General features: G+C 45.0%; 1 protein-coding gene across 1 annotated transcript in view; it reads right to left on the minus strand.

Moving 5' to 3' along the window:
• Positions 1-18,470, minus strand: part of slco2a1 (solute carrier organic anion transporter family, member 2A1) — a 35,914-nt gene that overhangs the window by 7,374 nt on the left and 10,070 nt on the right. Inside the window, exons 3-11 of the mRNA XM_074668039.1 lie at positions 18,030-18,167; positions 9,977-10,139; positions 9,309-9,521; positions 8,634-8,732; positions 8,407-8,546; positions 5,709-5,781; positions 5,443-5,607; positions 4,577-4,781; positions 3,611-3,758 (exon numbers count right to left, since the gene is read on the minus strand). Coding sequence (XP_074524140.1) covers positions 3,611-3,758; positions 4,577-4,781; positions 5,443-5,607; positions 5,709-5,781; positions 8,407-8,546; positions 8,634-8,732; positions 9,309-9,521; positions 9,977-10,139; positions 18,030-18,167 — 1,344 coding nt within the window. The remainder of the gene's footprint in view (positions 1-3,610; positions 3,759-4,576; positions 4,782-5,442; positions 5,608-5,708; positions 5,782-8,406; positions 8,547-8,633; positions 8,733-9,308; positions 9,522-9,976; positions 10,140-18,029; positions 18,168-18,470) is intronic.

Raw genomic sequence — 18,470 nt, forward strand, 5'->3', positions numbered from 1 at the left:
TGTGATTTCTTTTCACATCTGGAGCCATCTGAGGCAAAAAGTCACTTCTTCTTTCTTGTGTCAAACTGAACACCACAACATCGACCCCCTGGAGAGCAGCTTTGAAAACACTCTCAATGCAGCTTAATTGCATTTTACTCTCAGTATGTGATCCCTGCAGCTCTCTGCCCTCGTGTACACACTGAAAGGTTAATTACACCCTGACAGGCAAATGCACAGATCCTGAGCCAGGACAAGAACCAAATACTTCTACCTTCACTCAGAAAGTCCTGCTGTTTATAATAAACTATTTTCATAATTATGATTATATATATAATTGTAATTACTATTCTTAGTGCTTCACCTGCTGAAGAAAAAGTCACTCATTTAGGACATTCCTCTATAATTTAATCTAAATTAAATTACCTTGAAGTCATTTTTCACACCATCCTTCTGCAGCAGATAATTTTGCAGATTACTGTCGATGATTAACTGAACAATACTTCTCATTATGCACAGACTCTCCCCTGATAAAAGGTTGGCTGAAAGTCATAACTCATTTTGATTGCCTTCTTTGGCGAGCTTGTCTGTACTGTTACTGACGTGATAACATGCAGTGAGTAGATTGTTATAACAGATTAATACCAGGCTGTGTCAAATACAGGATTCTGATTGGTCAAAACCCAACAACATTCATCTATCGATCAACTGTCTACACTGATTAACAAATTTGGGGTTGTCTGTTCTTATCTTAATCACTTCATTTGCTTTAAGAAATTTGAATTCATTGATTTGATGATTTATTTATTATTCTCTTCCTCTTCTTTTTGGCCCATTCCTCTGCACAGATTGTCTTTAAATCTAGAATATTGCCCTCTGGTGAACCCTTTTCTTAAGTTCTTTCCACAAATGTTCAGTTGGATTTAAGTCAGGTGATTGACCAGGCCATTCTAACAGATTGATTTTCTGTTTTTGAAACCATTTGAGAGTCAACTTTGTCGTGTGCTTTGGATCGTTGTCCTGCCGGAAGGTCCAGCCACGTCTCATCTTCATCATCCTGGTGGATGGCAGCAGATTCATATTAAGAATTTCCCCATACATGGCTCCATTCATTGCTTTGTCAATTATATGAAGTTTCCACCTCCAAACTTCACTGTTGGTAAAGTGTTTTTTGGGTGATGTGCAGTGCCATTTTTCCTCCAAACATGGTGTGTAGTATGACAGCCCAAAAGTTCGATTTTGGTCTCATCTGAGCAGACAACATTCTCCCAGTATTCTACAGGCTTGTCAAGATGCTGTTTAGCAAACTTTAAACCAGCTTCAACATGCCTTTTCTTGAGGAATGGAGTCTTGTGAGCTGAGCGTCTCTAGAGGCCATGGCGGTGTAGTGCATTGCCTATTGTTTTCTCTGTAACAATTGTACCTGCTGCCTCCAAGTCTTTCTGGAGCACTTTCAGGGTGGTCCTTGGCTCGTTGAGTACTCTTCTGACTATCTTTCTGACTCCCTGGTCAGAAATCTTGCAAGGAGCTCCTGTGCGCGGCCTGTCGATGGTAAGGTGGTGCGTCTTCCACTTGGAATTAATGGCCGCAACGGTGCTGACTGGAATATTATATTCAGGTGCTTTGATATAAGTCTGTAACCAGTTCCATTCTGATGCTGAGCAACAATCAGGTTGTGAATGTCTTCAGAGAGCTCTTTGCCGTTTGTCGTATTTAACTGCTTGGTGAAAAAAACAGCCTTTTTTATAGGACCATCAATTTGCTCTGACCCAGCTGACGTTGTTTTGCACTAATTGGAAGTTCAAGTAATAATTACAGACAGATTTCAGGCAGTATGGTGCAATTCCTTGCCAAAGTATACAGCCTTTCCATGGTGTGTTCAATACTTTTTACTGTGTTATGGTACTGAATTCCACATAATCATTATTTATGGACTTGAACGTTGTGTTTTCTTTTCATGTGTGGATTATTTGAGTTAATACCAATGTCTGGTTGAAATTTTGTTTGAATTGCAACTTTTAAAATAAATGTAATGAAAAAAAGTTGACGCGTTCAATACTTATTTTCCCAACTGTATATTGGTCTCAATATCCAAATCAGCCAATGTCGGGGGTTTTTTAACCGATGTGTAAAAGTGGGTCAATATTTACTCATTAGCTGCCATCCATTTTAAGAGCATCTTGAACAATCTTTCAAGACCCAAATAATCTTGTTTTCTATGACTATGCAAACATCAAAACTATCTAAGAAGAGTGGACCCTCCTCTTTTATGTCTCTCTTCCTGTTTTTGATCTGAATAACAAACAAAACGTCCTTTTTTGATCATGTTTATCTCAGACACTCCATCCTCTGATCCTCTCTATAGTCGTCTCTTCTCGAGATGGTACCACTCTTTCTCTCTGAACCACCTTGACACATCAGCCTAGATTGTTTTTGTTTTGTTTTTTTTACCAATATTGATTTTGGTAAATATGGGTATGAGCCATGACAGTAATATCAATATTGGATAAAGGCAACAATCTGATCACACAAGTCATATCAAATTAAACCACTGAGAGAAGTCTGACTTAACTCTCTCTGCCTGTTGACACTGTGGTAAAAAAAAATGTTAGTGTGTGTGTGTCTCAGGCTGCTCTCAGAGAGGGGGATAAAGATATTTACTGGGCACAGATGTAAGATCAGCCTGAGGAGCTACTGGACCCCAGCCATCTCTGATAGAGAAAAAAGGCGCAACATCCTGTCCTGCAATCCAGACACCAACAGCAGAGCTGGGGAGAGCATCTCTAAGCTGTCACTTCAAACAGAAGAGGAAGAGATAACAGCAACAATGTTCAAAGCTGAGACATTTGAGTCATTTCTGTTTAAGGGTGAGTCAGCATCAAAGCTCTGAGAAGAAAGAGAGCTGAATGAGGATAGAAATGTCAGCGGGAATATGACAAACAAGCAGGCTCATGTCTTAACTTGGCTATGAAACTAAAGGTTCAGTTTAATGTTAAGGTGACCACAATCCATTGAAAACGACCATTAAAGAAATCAAAGGGACTATTTTTATCAGCTGTAAAAATAAATAATTTTCATATTGATACAATCAACTCCATATCCATGTTTTCAGGGCAAAGCGGCCTTATCTCATCCTGAACTCCATTTCAAGTCAAGATTCTGCTGCAAAACCAACTATGCATTGTACGTAATCCTTTATCCTAAAACCCAACAGGGACAGAAAATTAGAGAGGTATTGTCTCACCTTCCTCTGCCAAAACAATCTGCTCTCTATTCATCCTTACACTTCTTGCACACCAACAAATTTACTGATAATATTGATTTGATTTCATTGATCCCATTAGATCAGTCTAATCTCTCATTATACTTCACATTACACATCTACTACTTACCTGAGAAATCAATTGTTTTTACACCAAATACTCAGTTTACAGTTACAAATATGATTACAGTATATTTTTCTTCAGTTGAAAGCAACTTGCTCAATACATCATTCAGCTGCCTTCATTTATATCAGTAAGAGTAGATTTCTCAGTCAGCCTCCAGTTATTTGTGTTTTAATCTCTACTGCCTCTACTGACAAATGAACCAAACGTCTTTGGTGCTGAGGTGCTTTAGAGGAGGAACTGACCTGAACTCTGTGGGTGTTGTTGGGGTCTTTGGTGAAGTTTGTGCAGCCTGCATGACAAGGTGAGATATACTCCACACCATCAGAGCCACACACAGGGTTGAAGGCACTGGCAGGACAAGAGCAGTTGGAGTAGCACAAAGGTAGAGACCTGCAGAGACAACATCAACAGCCTCATGTCAGGGTTTATGCGAGAGCTCCCTATGAATCATTTGCATGTGTTGACTTTGTCCATGCAAATAGATAGTATTGTCATAAACCTGGAAAGGTTTTAGATGTGATACACATGTTATTATAAGCTTTTCTAAAAAGTCAAAGCTGCAACACCAGTTTGTCATTAGCCCCGTTTTCACCAGGCAGTCCGGTTTAGATCAGTACGGTCTGGAACAGTTTGGCCCGGTTAAGCTTGGTTCTGTTAGCATTTCCACAGCCAACTGTGCCCCCTCGTGGGCATGGATGGATGTAAACTGGATTCCAATAGCCGCATCAGTAACATAATACTGTGACATCATAGCAGCGGGACACAGTGTACCCAACGAATAAATCCAGTAAAGAGGAAATCTCTCTTATGGGTATTTTGCAAAGTCTACTGTCTGAAAACCTAAACCCTCTAGATCCCAAACCTGTGGGTGGGTTCAAAAACGCTAATGAATCACAGCTTTTAATTTTTTTTACTCAACATAAAGACATAGTTGAGTTACATCAGCCTATAGCCATGGTTGTCTTTAGTCTATAGAGGTGTTACACTTTACACACCACAGTGAGTAAAAATATAACAGAAGCGGAAAATGCTTGCGATTCTGAGGGTTAAAGCAAAGATATCAAACATTTGTGGGAAATTTTGAGACTTTTGGAGAATTTTGAAGACAATTATTTTTTAAAAGCTGTTTCAGACCAAGTATTGCTCATGAACTTCCACAGTGGAAGAGTCCAAATAACACATGTGAACACCATCTTCTTGTCACTCACCCATACTGTCCGATCTGGTAATGATTGACCTCTGAGACTTTCTGCGTGGGGCAGCCCATGAAGAAGAGAGGGATGCAGAGGAGAGTGGAGATGGTCAGCATCCCCACGGAGAAACGTGGGATGGCCTTCAGAGACAGACCCGCCTTCTTCATGATGACCCCGCCCATCAGCATCCCAACCGCTACAGCTGGCAGATTGACAGCACCTGGAAACCACACACAGTCTTTATCTATACCACCCTTTGTTTCATGTTACAAACGGCCAACCAATGAGAATCACTTCAAGGACTGAGGCGTCCACACAGTTTGAGCAGATTTTACTTTCCGCTTTTTATGAAAGCATATTGACACAAAAAATATGCGTGATAGTATTGTCCAGTATAATGATACAAGCATGAAGTGTGATCACAAACTCCACTCCTACAAAATATGACAAGGGGGAGCAGGACTTTCATTTTTCCTCTCTTACTGCATTTTAAATTCAATTCACAGCATTTGTTTAAAGAGTTTTTGTGAAATATCTAAAAGAACCACATTGATATTTTTTTGATCTTTCACAAAGAGGTTCAACAAATTATCTATCATAAACACCTGACGCAAATTCTATGCCTAAGTCCATAAATCATGGTGCTGCTGCAAAAGGAGCACAAACTTTTATAATAAAATTAAAAATGATGTGTAAGACCTTTCACTGTGTTGAAAAGAAGCCCCAGCGTGAGTCCCCTCCACAGAGTTTTTAACAATGGTTTAATACATACCATGCTGAACATAATGAGTTGTATTATTTAAGAGATGACAGTGACTGACAGAGCTGTAGAGAGCTATAATTGGGTCTTTTCATGATGTAGGAACACTCAGAGTACCTACCAACCAGCAGGCTCCCGTAGGCAGCTGAAGTGCTGTACTGCCGCTCCAGAAACTTGTTCAGGAACGTGGAGAGACCAGCGATCACCGAGGAGAAGCAGCACTGGGCCAGGACCAGCGTCAGGAAGAGGGGGCTCAGCAGGAGGTGGACAAACAGCCGGGGGAACACTGATAAGACATCACCACAAATGTAAGCATAATGAGTGTCAACTCTGTTTATCACAAAACATGTCAGCAAGGTAAGGAGAAAATGACTTAGAAACACTTACTTTTCAGGAAATCAAGGAGGGAGATGTCTGGTTTCTTAAAGTCATCTTTCATTTCATCCTCACTTTCAGTATCCTGCAAAATAACACACAGAATAAACGTCTGCGTGAAGGTTGGTGTGTACTGACTAACAGGTACCAATCCAGAGAACACGCAGGGTAAAATCAGCCAGGAAGGTGAAATTCATTGCTTCAAATCACATTGTTTCTCCAAACGTTTCTTTTGCTTCATATTCTCCTGCTCTCCGTCTCTGTGGGCTTGATTATATGACACGCAAACATTAGATTGGTCTGACAGCTCAGTGCGACGGCTTCACACTGTTCAGGCATTCAGAATCATTTGAAGCTGTCAGACACCACCGTGTTTTACTTTTTCATCTCACTTGTCTCTTTTCCTCACTGACATACATGCTCAGAGTTTTAGTGCGTTTTCAAGAAACCAAACAGTTTCAGTCAGATGTACCACCACAAAGCAAACAAAGGAACTCAAGTTACCATTCACCGCAGCTCGACAGCTTGTCACACTGAAATCTCAGTGTTTTGGTTTGGAGTACAAGTTCCTGCTATTACTGGGTGGTAGTCTAGGTGGTTCATTTTATTTGTGCAGCTAAGTGGGTCCAAAGTGAGACCCTGAGGTGACACAATCAGGATAACGATGGTATCAGTGGAGGCAGGTTAATTTAGGAAACACAGCAACATGAGCTCACAGGTAGCCTGACTTTCTACAGATCAGCTGAACTACTCATCTTGGGCCTCTTTTTGCTTGTTTCTTTTGGTCATATAGTGAACTGCTCTCCAGCACTGTTTTTTTTGGGTTCCCATGCCTGAATGTTTTTAGAAACCACTGGTATAGCAAGTGCTTTCAGGTAGATTTTCAACTTAATATAACTGCAATCATGAATTGAGCGCATGTGATTCTGTAACCTGTGTTTTTGTGCAGCATGTTTGTATGGTCACATGATAATCCAGCATGCAGAGTGTCCGACATGGATCTTAACATGCAGTAGCATGACAGGTAAGCTGGGACTGAACTGGTGAAAAAAACACATCTGCTGTTTATGAAAATCATTATAAAATGACTTCTTTTTCCAATTCAAGATATATTTTCCTTCAGAAAGAAAGTCAGATCTTACTTCTCACGGCTAAACTTTGTCGGCCAGCTAAGTGTCATCAAAAGGACTCTTGGCTTAGGGGCTGTAAATGGATTTGTGTGTTCTCTCTGGAAACTCTAACCCGTCAATGGGTACTGAGAGGTACCATTTAGAAAGAGCTAATTTTTGTGCTGAAAATCTAATTTTGAATGATGGATTATTATCATAACATTGCTGTTGCTGTTGCATTTTAAAGGAATGCAGTTACTGTAACTTTAAAGTATAACTTTTAAACTTTTAAGTTATTTTGAGAACTGTACGATAGAAAAAAAAACTTTTTGAAATTTCCAAACTTAAAGGGGCTGTAAGGATTATCTGGAATCAATAATGTTTTTCTGGGATAAAAACTCTGTTTCCCATGAGCACTTGCATCTGTCACAGGTGAGTCTTACCAAAGTGTGCGTTTGTCTTTTAATCAAATAAATGGAGAGTGATTCCTTTTAAACTCTACTTTTCTTTGTTCAACTTTTCCTAGGACCCAAAGTAACAAAATGATGTATTTATTTGTTTTGACGTAGAACGTTTTCTTTCTGACAATCCAGCTCCTGTGTCCACTATTACCACAAAATAAATCCAAGAAATTGTTTTTAACAGAGGAAAACACAGATCTTTCTTTTCAGTTAAACTTTGTGGCCCGGCGTAGTGCTGTCAAAGAGACTTAGACGTGCCGTAAATCGATCCTACCCAACTTGATGGGGGGGTCTGAGAACTAGTGTTCGAAAAAAAATTTGGGGGGGCTGATATCAATTTAAAGTGTGGATTACGATCAGGTGTATATCTAGAGGTGAGACCTATCGTAAGATCACTTAGAAACTCCTCACAGGGACTATAAAATGGTGTGAGTTAATTTTGAATTTTGATTTAAGAAACACATCATGAAAACTATCAGCACAATCCTAATACATTTTTTCAAATGCAGTTGTAATTTGTCATACTGTCACATGTAATCCCGGTTACGTATGCATAATTCACCAAATAATGCTAATTTGGATATCTTATTGCTTATGAGATTATACCTGTTTATTAACATGATCTTTGTCTTGGATAATAAAGCACTGACACAGTAGTTAAATAACTTTAAGAGTTTTCAACCTGACTGTATCTGGTAATAGATAAGAATAACCTTTGGTGTGCTCAGAGATGTTTTTCATAAAATGACAATTTCAGATGTTTTAAACATTGTACAGCCAAGAAAGTTTCTTTCTTATCATGAACATCATGCCATAGACGGAGGGGTGTGACCTAAGAAGATTGTGCAGGTTAAAATCTTCTGTAGCAAACTAATTCAAAACATAAACAATCAAAAGTGAAAATCAGGTTCAAGAAATTAAAATGTGTTCAGTAACTAGATATGTGACATAGAAACAAAAGTATTACTAGATAAACCGAAAAACTTGATTGAACTTTTGAAGTAGGTAAAATCAGTGATGATGAAGCTGTAATGCAGCTAAAGAGCCAGCAGGTGTCAGTAAAACATGAGATATACTGTGTGACATTGCCTTGATGAATCTTATTAAAAAGGCTGTTTTGTCAGTGAAAGTCTGACTCACATTATCATCTGTCAGCATCCTGCGAGGGAAGAAGAAATAAGGGATGGAGGTGAGAACCAAGCAGCCGGTGGCGATGAGCAGACCCATCCACCAGGCCCCGACCCAGCGGGGGTCACCGTGTCTCAGCTCCTGTTCGGCTCCTGCAGGAAGCAGCAATCATCACACACACACTGAGAGCCATCTTTTCAGACATAAACTGCCCATAACCTTCACAGGCCGGTCATTACCTAAACCATTCCTGTCCACGTCCACATAAATCCGCAGCATCACCGAGCCCAGCAGGTAGCCGATGGCAGGCCCGAAGACAGAGACCGCAAACAGGATAGCTGAGGATGGAAAGGTGAGGCAGAGTTTGAAGAGTGATTTAGAGACGGTTTATGTCAGAGGTCAATCTGACTCTGTTTGTTTTACAGGCTCACAAAAATCAGTGTTTAGATACAGTTCTGCTGAATTAGTATCAGAATTACTTTATTTATGGTTGTAGCTTGTAGTTCCTACCACAAAACAAGCAAAAGACAGATTAATGATGGTTTAAAAGAGCACTGAATTATGGGAGATGTCATTGTTGTCAAACAACCAAACATGACTACAAAAATAAACTTATGACTCAGACTGGAATGAGATGCACAGATTGAGTCGTGCACTAAACATATTTTTTCATTGTGGAAACTTAACTCCTCTTTCACTCCCAAACATTTATTGTCAAACCAGCTGACCAAAAAGAAAATTCAATGACAGATTTTACAATTTTTTAAAGCAACTTATGAAGCTAAAGGGTATCCATGTTTTATACAGTTAACAGCTTTTTTTGGTGAGACAATACTGAACTTACAGAATCAACAAATAATCATCATGCATCTTCTTAAAACCCACAACCCACTCCCCCTCTGTCAGCCACTCACCGATGTATAGAGGGGAGTTGGCTGGTCCTGCAAAGTCGTCGATGTAAGAGATCCCAAACGGCTGGATTGGCACTGAGCCCACACCGAACAGCAGCTGAGCGCTGCCCATGAGCAACCACAGGTTGTTTGTGTCCTTCAGGCGCCTGCTGTCATCACGGCCGCAGGTCTCGGGGGCGCTCAGGTTCCCCTGCAGGTTGCAGATGTCATGACGATCTAGAAGTGGATAAACATGGGGGAAGAGGGGAGAGGAAAGGGGGGAAAGAGTGAGTTAATAACACGTCAGTAAATGCTGATGTTCAGCTACTTTTAATTTCCTGAAGTTTCTCTGGCTCCTAACTAGTACTCGGTGTAACGCCAAAGTACTCAGACAAAAAGAAGAGGAAGAGGAGGATGTTATTACAAATTAAAAGCCCTGGAGGAAGCTCTAATCTCTTCAGCTTTCAATGAGTGCTTTGAGATTATTAACTTTCTTCTGCTTAAAGACAAAAATTTACTTGGAGCTCAAACTTGGCGGACTTGATTCACCCCCTATAGTGCAGACAGACAAACAGCAGACGCTTGTTTGACTCCTGCTGAGAGCTGAAGGCTTTAGCTGAGAGATGCAACGTTGTTTTGAGCAAACTATGATGTAAATTTCACGAGAAGCAGCAGGTGGTGAGTCGTCTTACTGTGGAGAACAGAGTCGTATTCGTATGGCTGCGACAGGAAGTGAGGTAAGGTCAGGATCATGGCGCTGACAGCCATCAGAAGTCCACCAACTCCAATCACCCGAGGGCGGTGGACCCGGTTTCCAAAGTAGCTCACAAACACGATCAGCACGCTGTTACTGATCTGAAACAGAAAAATCCAACGTCACAGATTTCAGATCAAACAGTTTCATCAAAGTTTTAAAGAAACATTTTTTATAAGTTGCAGTCACATTTTGAGACTAACGTCAAAATAAAGCAGAGGGAGCTTTATCTGCAGCTACCTGTGCTCAGGAAGTTTCTGGCTCATTGTCAAGTGTAATTACTCCTGGCTCAAAGAAGTGACACCGTGCCAAAGTTTGGGCTTCAGTGTCCACTCCCCGTTTATGGTCGATGATTCACGGAGTGACGCCTGAGAGCTACTTAAGGAGGGCAACCCGAGCTCCAGTTTCACAATTTACATGCGTCATCCTCACAATTACCTGATAAACAAACCCTCCCAACACAATGGGCGATTAGAGCTGACAGATTCCCGTACCCTCCCTCGGCTCTGTCATCAGCCCCGCGGCTTTACGGCCCTGCACCAAAGTTCCTCTGAGCATCCACCTCAGGACTCTGACAGCAGAGGGTTTAAGATAACACGCATCTCACGTGTCTCACTTTATTAATTCCTGCACGAAGTGATAAGGTTGGAGCCTTGCTGCCAAATTCCTTCAGTGCAGGTAACGGTTTGCAAACACCTCACACTATGTGAGCTGTCTGACTGAATTACTCCTTCAGCTGAGGAAATTCTTGACAAACATTGAACTACAAGGTGAATGTGTTGAATTATTTCAACAAATCATCTGAACAGATAATGAGAGGACAGGGAGGCTGTAGAGAGACAAAACCTGCAGAGACGAAAGTCCCGCTGCGTAGAGTCAAACTGGCGCTATGGTGTTCAACCTGGTGCTTCAAAACATACCTAGTTCTTGTTCTTGTCACCTGTTTTCAGTTTTATTTTCCTGTACAGTCAACCTTTGTTTACCTGTTTGTGTGTATTACAGTGAAAAGTGGGAGGAGCAGAGCTAGCTGGGAGTGCTCTCGTTAACCGAGTGAATACTAAGTCATCTCCCCAAAAAAAGTAACTGCCTCTTGCTGAGACACAGAAGACAAAGCTAAAATGAGCCTCCAGTTTGTATCCTGTCACAAAGTTTTTTAAAGTGGTGAACAATGGCACGTAGCTTTCTTGTGTGTTGGTGTGTTTGTGTCAGTTTTGTGGTGAATCTGCTGCGCTCTGGGAGCGCTCCTCTCCTTCCCCCTCCCCTCCCTGTTCCTCTCTCCCGCGGCTGCAGCCGGCACAGCTGCAGCGGATCTTCAATCAGGCGCCGGCTTCTTAAGACGCTCGTCAGGTGTGGACCGGCGCCAGTGGATTCCGTCTTGCTTCGTGGTAGTTTGGTCTCCTTCGTGTTGAGTATACTGACCTCACATTGTTGAGTATCTTTTTCTGTGAGTTTTTGCTGATCCTGTCTTTGTGCTGCTTTGTCCTAGTGCCTCCCTCGAGCTACTGCTACAGCCCTTGCCACCTTCCACAGCCACAACTCTCTGTGCCCAGCGCTCTCAGGAGAGAGCTGCTACAAACCGGACTCTCATTCTCACTTACTCCCTTTGTGCAATAAAAACTCTTAAACTGCTTCCTTGCCTCCGCCTCGCTTTTGGGTCCAGCGTGTACCTTGCTAGTTCTGCCCAGAACTGTAACAGAATCCACTGGCCAAGAAGTATGGATCCAACCTCTCCAGAGGAGTTTAAGGAAGCCCTCACCCACCAAGGCATGCTGCTTGGAAGGCACGACAAGATGCTACAGGGGATTTTGGAGACACTACAGGGCCTGCACCTCCAGATCAACCAGCTCACCCCGCAGGCTTCCTCCAGTGAGGTTAGAGTGCCCTCTGCTGACAGCAGTCCTGTGCAGCCTGCCCCCCAACCCTCTGGCACTGTTAGAGAGCCTTATGTTCCCTCTCCCGAGCCTTTTGCTGGTGATTTAGGAGCTTGTGCTCAGTTTTTGTTAAATTGCTCTCTTGTTTTTGATTTGCAACCCTCCAGCTATCCCAGTGATAAAGCTAAAGTAGCGTATGTGATTAATTTACTTCGCGGCCGGGCCGCTAAATGGGCTACTGCCCTTTGGCACAGTTCTTCACCTGTGCTTTCTTCTTTTTCAAGTTTTTCCTCTGAGTTAAAGAGGGTATTTGATCACCCGGTTAGGGGGAGGGAGGCTACCAGGAGACTCCTAGCGTTAACTCAGGGTTCTCATTCTGTTGCCGACTACTCCATAGAATTCCGTATTCTAGCCAGTGAGTGTGGGTGGGACGAGTCAGCCCTGATGGGGGTTTTTGCTAAGGGTTTATCTGATCAGTTAAAAGATGAGTTGGCTACCAGGGATGAACCAGTCTCCCTGGAGGATTTAATTTCGCTCGCCATCAGAATTGATAATAGACTAAGAGAGAGGGTTAGAGAGCGGGGTGCTAGACCTCGCAGACCAGCCCTTCTAGGTGAGCCTGCAGCCCCAGAGATCCCGTCCTCAGCCTCCCCGGTCAGGCCACCTAATCCCCAGCCCCCAGAGGAACCCATGCAGCTGGGCAGAGCCCGCCTTCATCCACAGGAGCGCAGGAGGCGCATGAACAACAAGTTGTGTATTTACTGTGGCGAGGCTGGCCACTACATTGCCTCCTGTCCTTCATCAGTAAAAGGGTAGGCTCACCGCTGAGAGAGGGGATCACGGTGAGCCAGATCTCTACCCCTGCCAGTTCCATTCCTCGCATGTTGGTACCTGCTCAGATCCTGTGGGGACAGGAGTCCTCTTCTCTTCAGGCTCTTATTGACTCTGGTGCGGATGACAGTTTCATCCACGAAGGACTGGTTCAACAGCTCAGGTTGTCACAAGTTCCCCTTCCCGAGCCCAAGAGAGTCACCGCCCTGGATGGCCGTCTCCTCGCCACAGTGACTCACCAATCTGAGCCCTTCACCCTCATCATCTCTGGGAACCATAGAGAGACTTTTCAGCCATTCATTATCCACTCCCCCACTACTCCTCTGATCCTCGGTTACCCCTGGCTGAAACTGCATAACCCCTCTATAGACTGGTCTACATTATCCATAACAGGCTGGAGCGCTTCCTGCCATGCTAACTGCCTTCAATCTGCCGTCCCTACTACCAGAGCTCCTCTGTGTTCTTCTCCACCTCCGGACCTGTCTGCTGTTCCTCCCGAGTACCACGATCTCGCGCCAGTCTTCAGTAAGGACCGTGCCCTGTCTCTGCCACCTCACCGCCGGTATGACTGCGCGATCAACCTTCTCCCTGGTTCACCTCTACCTTCCTGTAGACTGTACAATCTCTCTCGCCCCGAGAAACACGCCATGGAGGCGTATATCAAGGACTCGTTGGCCTCTGGATTCATCCGACCCTCCTCTTCCCCTCTCGGAGCTGGATTCTTCTTTGTCAAGAAGAAGGATTCAACCCTGCGACCCTGCATTGACTTCCGGGGGCTCAACGACATAACCATCAAGGATAAGACCCCACTACCCCTTATCGACCCCTCGTTTGAGCCTCTGTGTGAGGCGCGGGTCTTCTCTAAACTGGATCTACGCAACGCCTACCATCTGATCCGCATCCGGGAGGGAGATGAATGGAAGACAGCGTTTAACACACCTCTGGGACATTACGAATACCAAGTAATGCCTTTTGGCCTCACCAACGCCCCCGCTGTCTTCCAGACCCTGATGAATGATGTTCTGCGTGACATGCTGAACCGCTTTGTCTTTGTCTATCTGGATGATATACTGATCTTCTCCCGAGATCTTCAGGAACACAAGCAGCATGTCCGTTCTGTCCTCCAGCGTCTCCTTGAGAACAGGCTCTTCGTCAAACCAGAGAAGTGCGAGTTTCACGTTTCCTCTGTGCACTTCCTTGGCTACATCATCGCCCAGGGTAAACTTCAAGCGGACCCGGCTAAGATCCAAGCGGTTGCCGAGTGGCCCCCTCCCTCCACTCGTAAGGAGTTACAGCGTTTCCTGGGATTCGCTAACTTCTACCGGAGGTTCATCCGCAATTTTAGCCTGGTGGCTAGCCCGCTCACCCGTCTAACCTCTACCTCCTCTCCCTTCCTGTGGACCCCTGAGGCTGAGACAGCCTTCAACCAGCTGAAGGCGCTGTTCACCAGTGCACCCATCCTCCGCCATCCTGACCCTTCTCTCCAGTTCATTGTGGAGGTGGATGCTTCGGACACAGGAGCAGGAGCTGTGCTCTCCCAACGGGATTCATCCACCCAAAGGATTCACCCCTGTGCCTTCTTTTCCCGACGCCTCTCTCCAGCAGAGCGCAATTACGACGTGGGTAACAGAGAGTTGCTGGCTGTGGTATGGGCTCTGCAGGAGTGGAGGCACTGGCTGGAGGGGACTGCCGTCCCCTTCATCATATGGACGGACCACAAAAATCTGTCTTACCTTCGCTCAGCCAAGAGACTCAACCCCAGACAAGCTCGGTGGTCCCTTTTTTTGAGCAGGTTTGAGTTCACCCTTTCCTACCGACCTGGCTCCAAGAACACCAAACCTGACGCGCTCTCTCGCCTTCATTCCCCCTCTACGGATTCAGAGGACCCGGATTTTATCCTTCCCTCCTCCTGTTTCGTGGGAGCAGCTCAGTGGGAGATAGAACAGGAGGTTAAAAAAGCTCTCAAGGCCCAACCAGATCCAGGGACAGGACCCAAGGATCGGCAGTTTGTTCCCGAGTCCGCCCGTGCCAAAGTCCTCCAGTGGGGACACTCCTCGAGGCTGGCCTGCCACCCCGGAGTGACCCGCACTCTCGAGTTTTTACAGCAGCGTTTCTGGTGGCCCAACATGAGCAAGGACACACGGGAGTTTGTCCTTGCGTGCTCTGTCTGTGCCAGAGGCAAGGCTTCTCACCACCCGCCTGCTGGTTTGCTGCGCCCCCTCCCTGTGCCTAGTCGGCCCTGGTCCCATATCGCCCTGGATTTCATCACTGGTCTGCCCCCCTCCGAAGGTAACACAGTCATACTCACCGTTATTGACCGATTTTCCAAAATGGTTCATTACATTCCCCTGCCCAAGCTCCCAACTGCTCTAGAGACTGCCAACCTCCTTGTCCTCCACGTCTTCAAGCTTCACGGTATCCCTGCGGACATAGTTTCTGACAGAGGACCCCAGTTCATCTCCCAGGTTTGGAAGGATTTCTGCTCCTCGGTGGGCGCAGCAGCCAGCCTCTCCTCTGGATACCACCCTCAAACCAACGGCCAGACAGAGCGGGCCAACCAGAATCTCGAGTCTGCGCTCCGGTGTGTGGCGGCCCAGCATCCTGCCTCCTGGAGCACCTGCCTGCCGTGGATTGAATACTCCCACAACTCCCTCACCAGCTCGGCTACAGGTATGTCCCCCTTCATGGTCTGTAACGGTTTCCAGCCCCCTGTGTTTCCTGAGCAGGAACAGACTGTGGCCGTGCCGTCGGTGAGGGAGCACCACCGTCGCATCAGGACCATCTGGCGGGAGGCGCGGGCGGCGCTCCTCAGAACGGCTGACCGGAATAAGCGTCTGGCTGATGCCCATCGCTCCCCCGCTCCTGTGTATCAGCCAGGCCAAGAGGTGTGGCTCTCTACCCGGGACCTCCCCCTCCTCTCGGATGCACGTAAGCTCTCGCCCCGGTTCATCGGACCCTTCCCAGTGGTAAAGGTCATCAACCCCTCATGTGTAAAGTTGAAATTGCCTGCCTCCCTTCGGATTCACCCCACATTCCATGTGTCACTAATCAAGCCTGTCTCCTCCAGTGACCTTAGTCCTCCAGCCGTCCCCCCCCCTCCCCCCCGGATCATCGATGACCATCCGGCCTTCTCTGTCTCCCGGATTCTGGACGTCCGTCCCCGGGGGAGGGGATTCCAATTCCTGGTGGACTGGGAGGGCTATGGTCCTGAGGAGAGATCCTGGATTTCCCGTAAGTTGATCTTGGACAATTCTCTCATTGATGACTTTTACCGTGCCAACCCTGGGAAGCCTGGTAGGACGCCAGGAGGCGTCCGTTGAGGGGGGGGTACTGTGGTGAATCTGCTGCGCTCTGGGAGCGCTCCTCTCCTTCCCCCTCCCCTCCCTGTTCCTCTCTCCCGCGGCTGCAGCCGGCACAGCTGCAGCGGATCTTCAATCAGGCGCCGGCTTCTTAAGACGCTCGTCAGGTGTGGACCGGCGCCAGTGGATTCCGTCTTGCTTCGTGGTAGTTTGGTCTCCTTCGTGTTGAGTATACTGACCTCACATTGTTGAGTATCTTTTTCTGTGAGTTTTTGCTGATCCTGTCTTTGTGCTGCTTTGTCCTAGTGCCTCCCTCGAGCTACTGCTACAGCCCTTGCCACCTTCCACAGCCACAACTCTCTGTGCCCAGCGCTCTCAGGAGAGAGCTGCTACAAACCGGACTCTCATTCTCACTTACTCCCTTTGTGCAATAAAAACTCTTAAACTGCTTCCTTGCCTCCGCCTCGCTTTTGGGTCCAGCGTGTACCTTGCTAGTTCTGCCCAGAACTGTAACAAGTTTGACCCCCTGAAGCTCAGATATGCAGACAGCAAAGGAGACGAGAGAAGTGAAAAACTTCTCTAGAGGCTCTGTGAGGACAACTGGCCAAACATTTATTGCCGGGCCATCTTATGCCAGAAGAGGTAGAGATTTGCCCACTGTCATAAAGACGTGACTCTTACTAAGGCGTTGTGCTTATCTTCTTTTCAACTCTACTTTTCTTTGTTCAAGTCAACTTTTCCCAGAATGCAAAGCGCCAAGGTAATTTATCTATTTGTTATGTTGAGCTGTTGTTTGAAAGGTGACAACAATCAAACTTTGTAAACTCAGGTTGTAGTTTAGTGTTCAGAAGGTGAGCAGACTATCTCTTTAGTGTTCCTCACAGCCCGGTGCTCAGAGACGTGTCTGTAACTTCAGTGAATCCTGGTTATGTCCTACCAGAGTTCATCTACCAACTCCAACCTCACCAATCAGAGCTAACATAACCTCACTCTTCATTTTATTGATAGACTCTCAAGTTTGAACAGACCACTGCAGAATAACTGCTGACTGTGGGTTGGAATCAACATTATCACTAACAGTTTAATCCATGTTTTAGCCTGTGCTCTATCACTCCCCTGTTTAACTTTCTTCTGCTTTGACCTCCTTTTTCTTTTGTCCACTATTACGACAAAATGAATCCAAGGAATTGTTTTCTTCAAGAAAAAGGACTCTTCTTCTCTTTTCTGCTAAATTTTGTTGGCCTGCGTGATGTTATCAAAGAGACTATGTGCCGTGAATCAGCACTGCCTGACCCGACCAGGACGCTGGGAAATAGCATTTAGAAATGACCAATTCTGTTGTTGATAATGTAAATGTTGCCACTTTAAATCGTGGATCATGAACAGGTAAATGCATAAAACTAAGACTACAAAGTCCCTGCAATGCCTTAAAGTTACAGATAAAAGAAAACACATTTTATGCACTGTTTCCTTTATTCTTCAGACAAGGCAGAAACCAATAACAAACTAATCATTTTTTTATATCCCTCGTCACTATATGTGATTTTTGCCAGTTTTTAGAAAATGTCAAATGTTAAATCCAATCCAGAGAATCAGACTTTAACCCTAAATTGCTGCTGAATGTCACGAAGCTCTGTGCTGCAAAAAAACGTAGTGAGCCTTAGTTGGAAGCAACGCTAACACAGTGAATTAATAATTTACCTGTGTCCCTCACACTGCATGTCAGAAAGTTAAAAACAACCTTTTATCCATGTTATCTAAGTTGTGTTTAAATCCCCACGACCTCTTCCTCACAGAGCACGTACCGTGCATTCTTGTTTTATTCCTGACCCTTTGTTTCTGTGATAAAACAGCTTCAAAATACCGAGTCCAGCCCGCGTTGTCAGGAAGTGTGATTCTGATATGCGGCTTGTTCTCTGATTCCTCCTTTGTCGTGGATATCCTTGAAATAAATCCATCACTGTGAGGATATGTTTTTGTTGGCTCCTACCTCGTTCAGAGAGGAAATGGTTCCTGAGGAGTAGCTGCTGAGGCCGTAGCGTCTCTCGATTGTAGTGATGGTGCTCTTGAAGTAGGCGCTGTAGAGCAACTGGGAGAACTGCAGGAGGCCATGGCACAGGACGAACAGCTGAACAGGTGGAGACAGGGAGATTAGAAAGAGCTCGAGATGCCAAAAGAGAAAGATACAAAGAGTCAGCTTAGAAAAAACAATCTGCAGAATCTGTCACCACATGAGAAAAACAAAGAAATGCTTGCTTTGCAGTGTCAATACATGCTGCAAATGTTGATTTGCTCTGAAATACTTTAAAAAGCGATGCATCCAAAGCAAACAAGGTTTAGTTATAAATGCCAGCTGCACCGCTGGCGATTTAAGCAGAGTCACTTGGCTCCACTCTCACAGGAACAGAACAATTTCTTAAAGGTTAAAAAT

This window comes from Halichoeres trimaculatus, unplaced genomic scaffold, assembly GCF_033239565.1.
Source record: "Halichoeres trimaculatus isolate MK-OKI-2021-1 unplaced genomic scaffold, fHalTri1.1 fHalTri1_scaffold_4, whole genome shotgun sequence".
In the NCBI taxonomy this organism is placed as follows: Eukaryota; Metazoa; Chordata; class Actinopteri; order Labriformes; family Labridae; genus Halichoeres; species Halichoeres trimaculatus.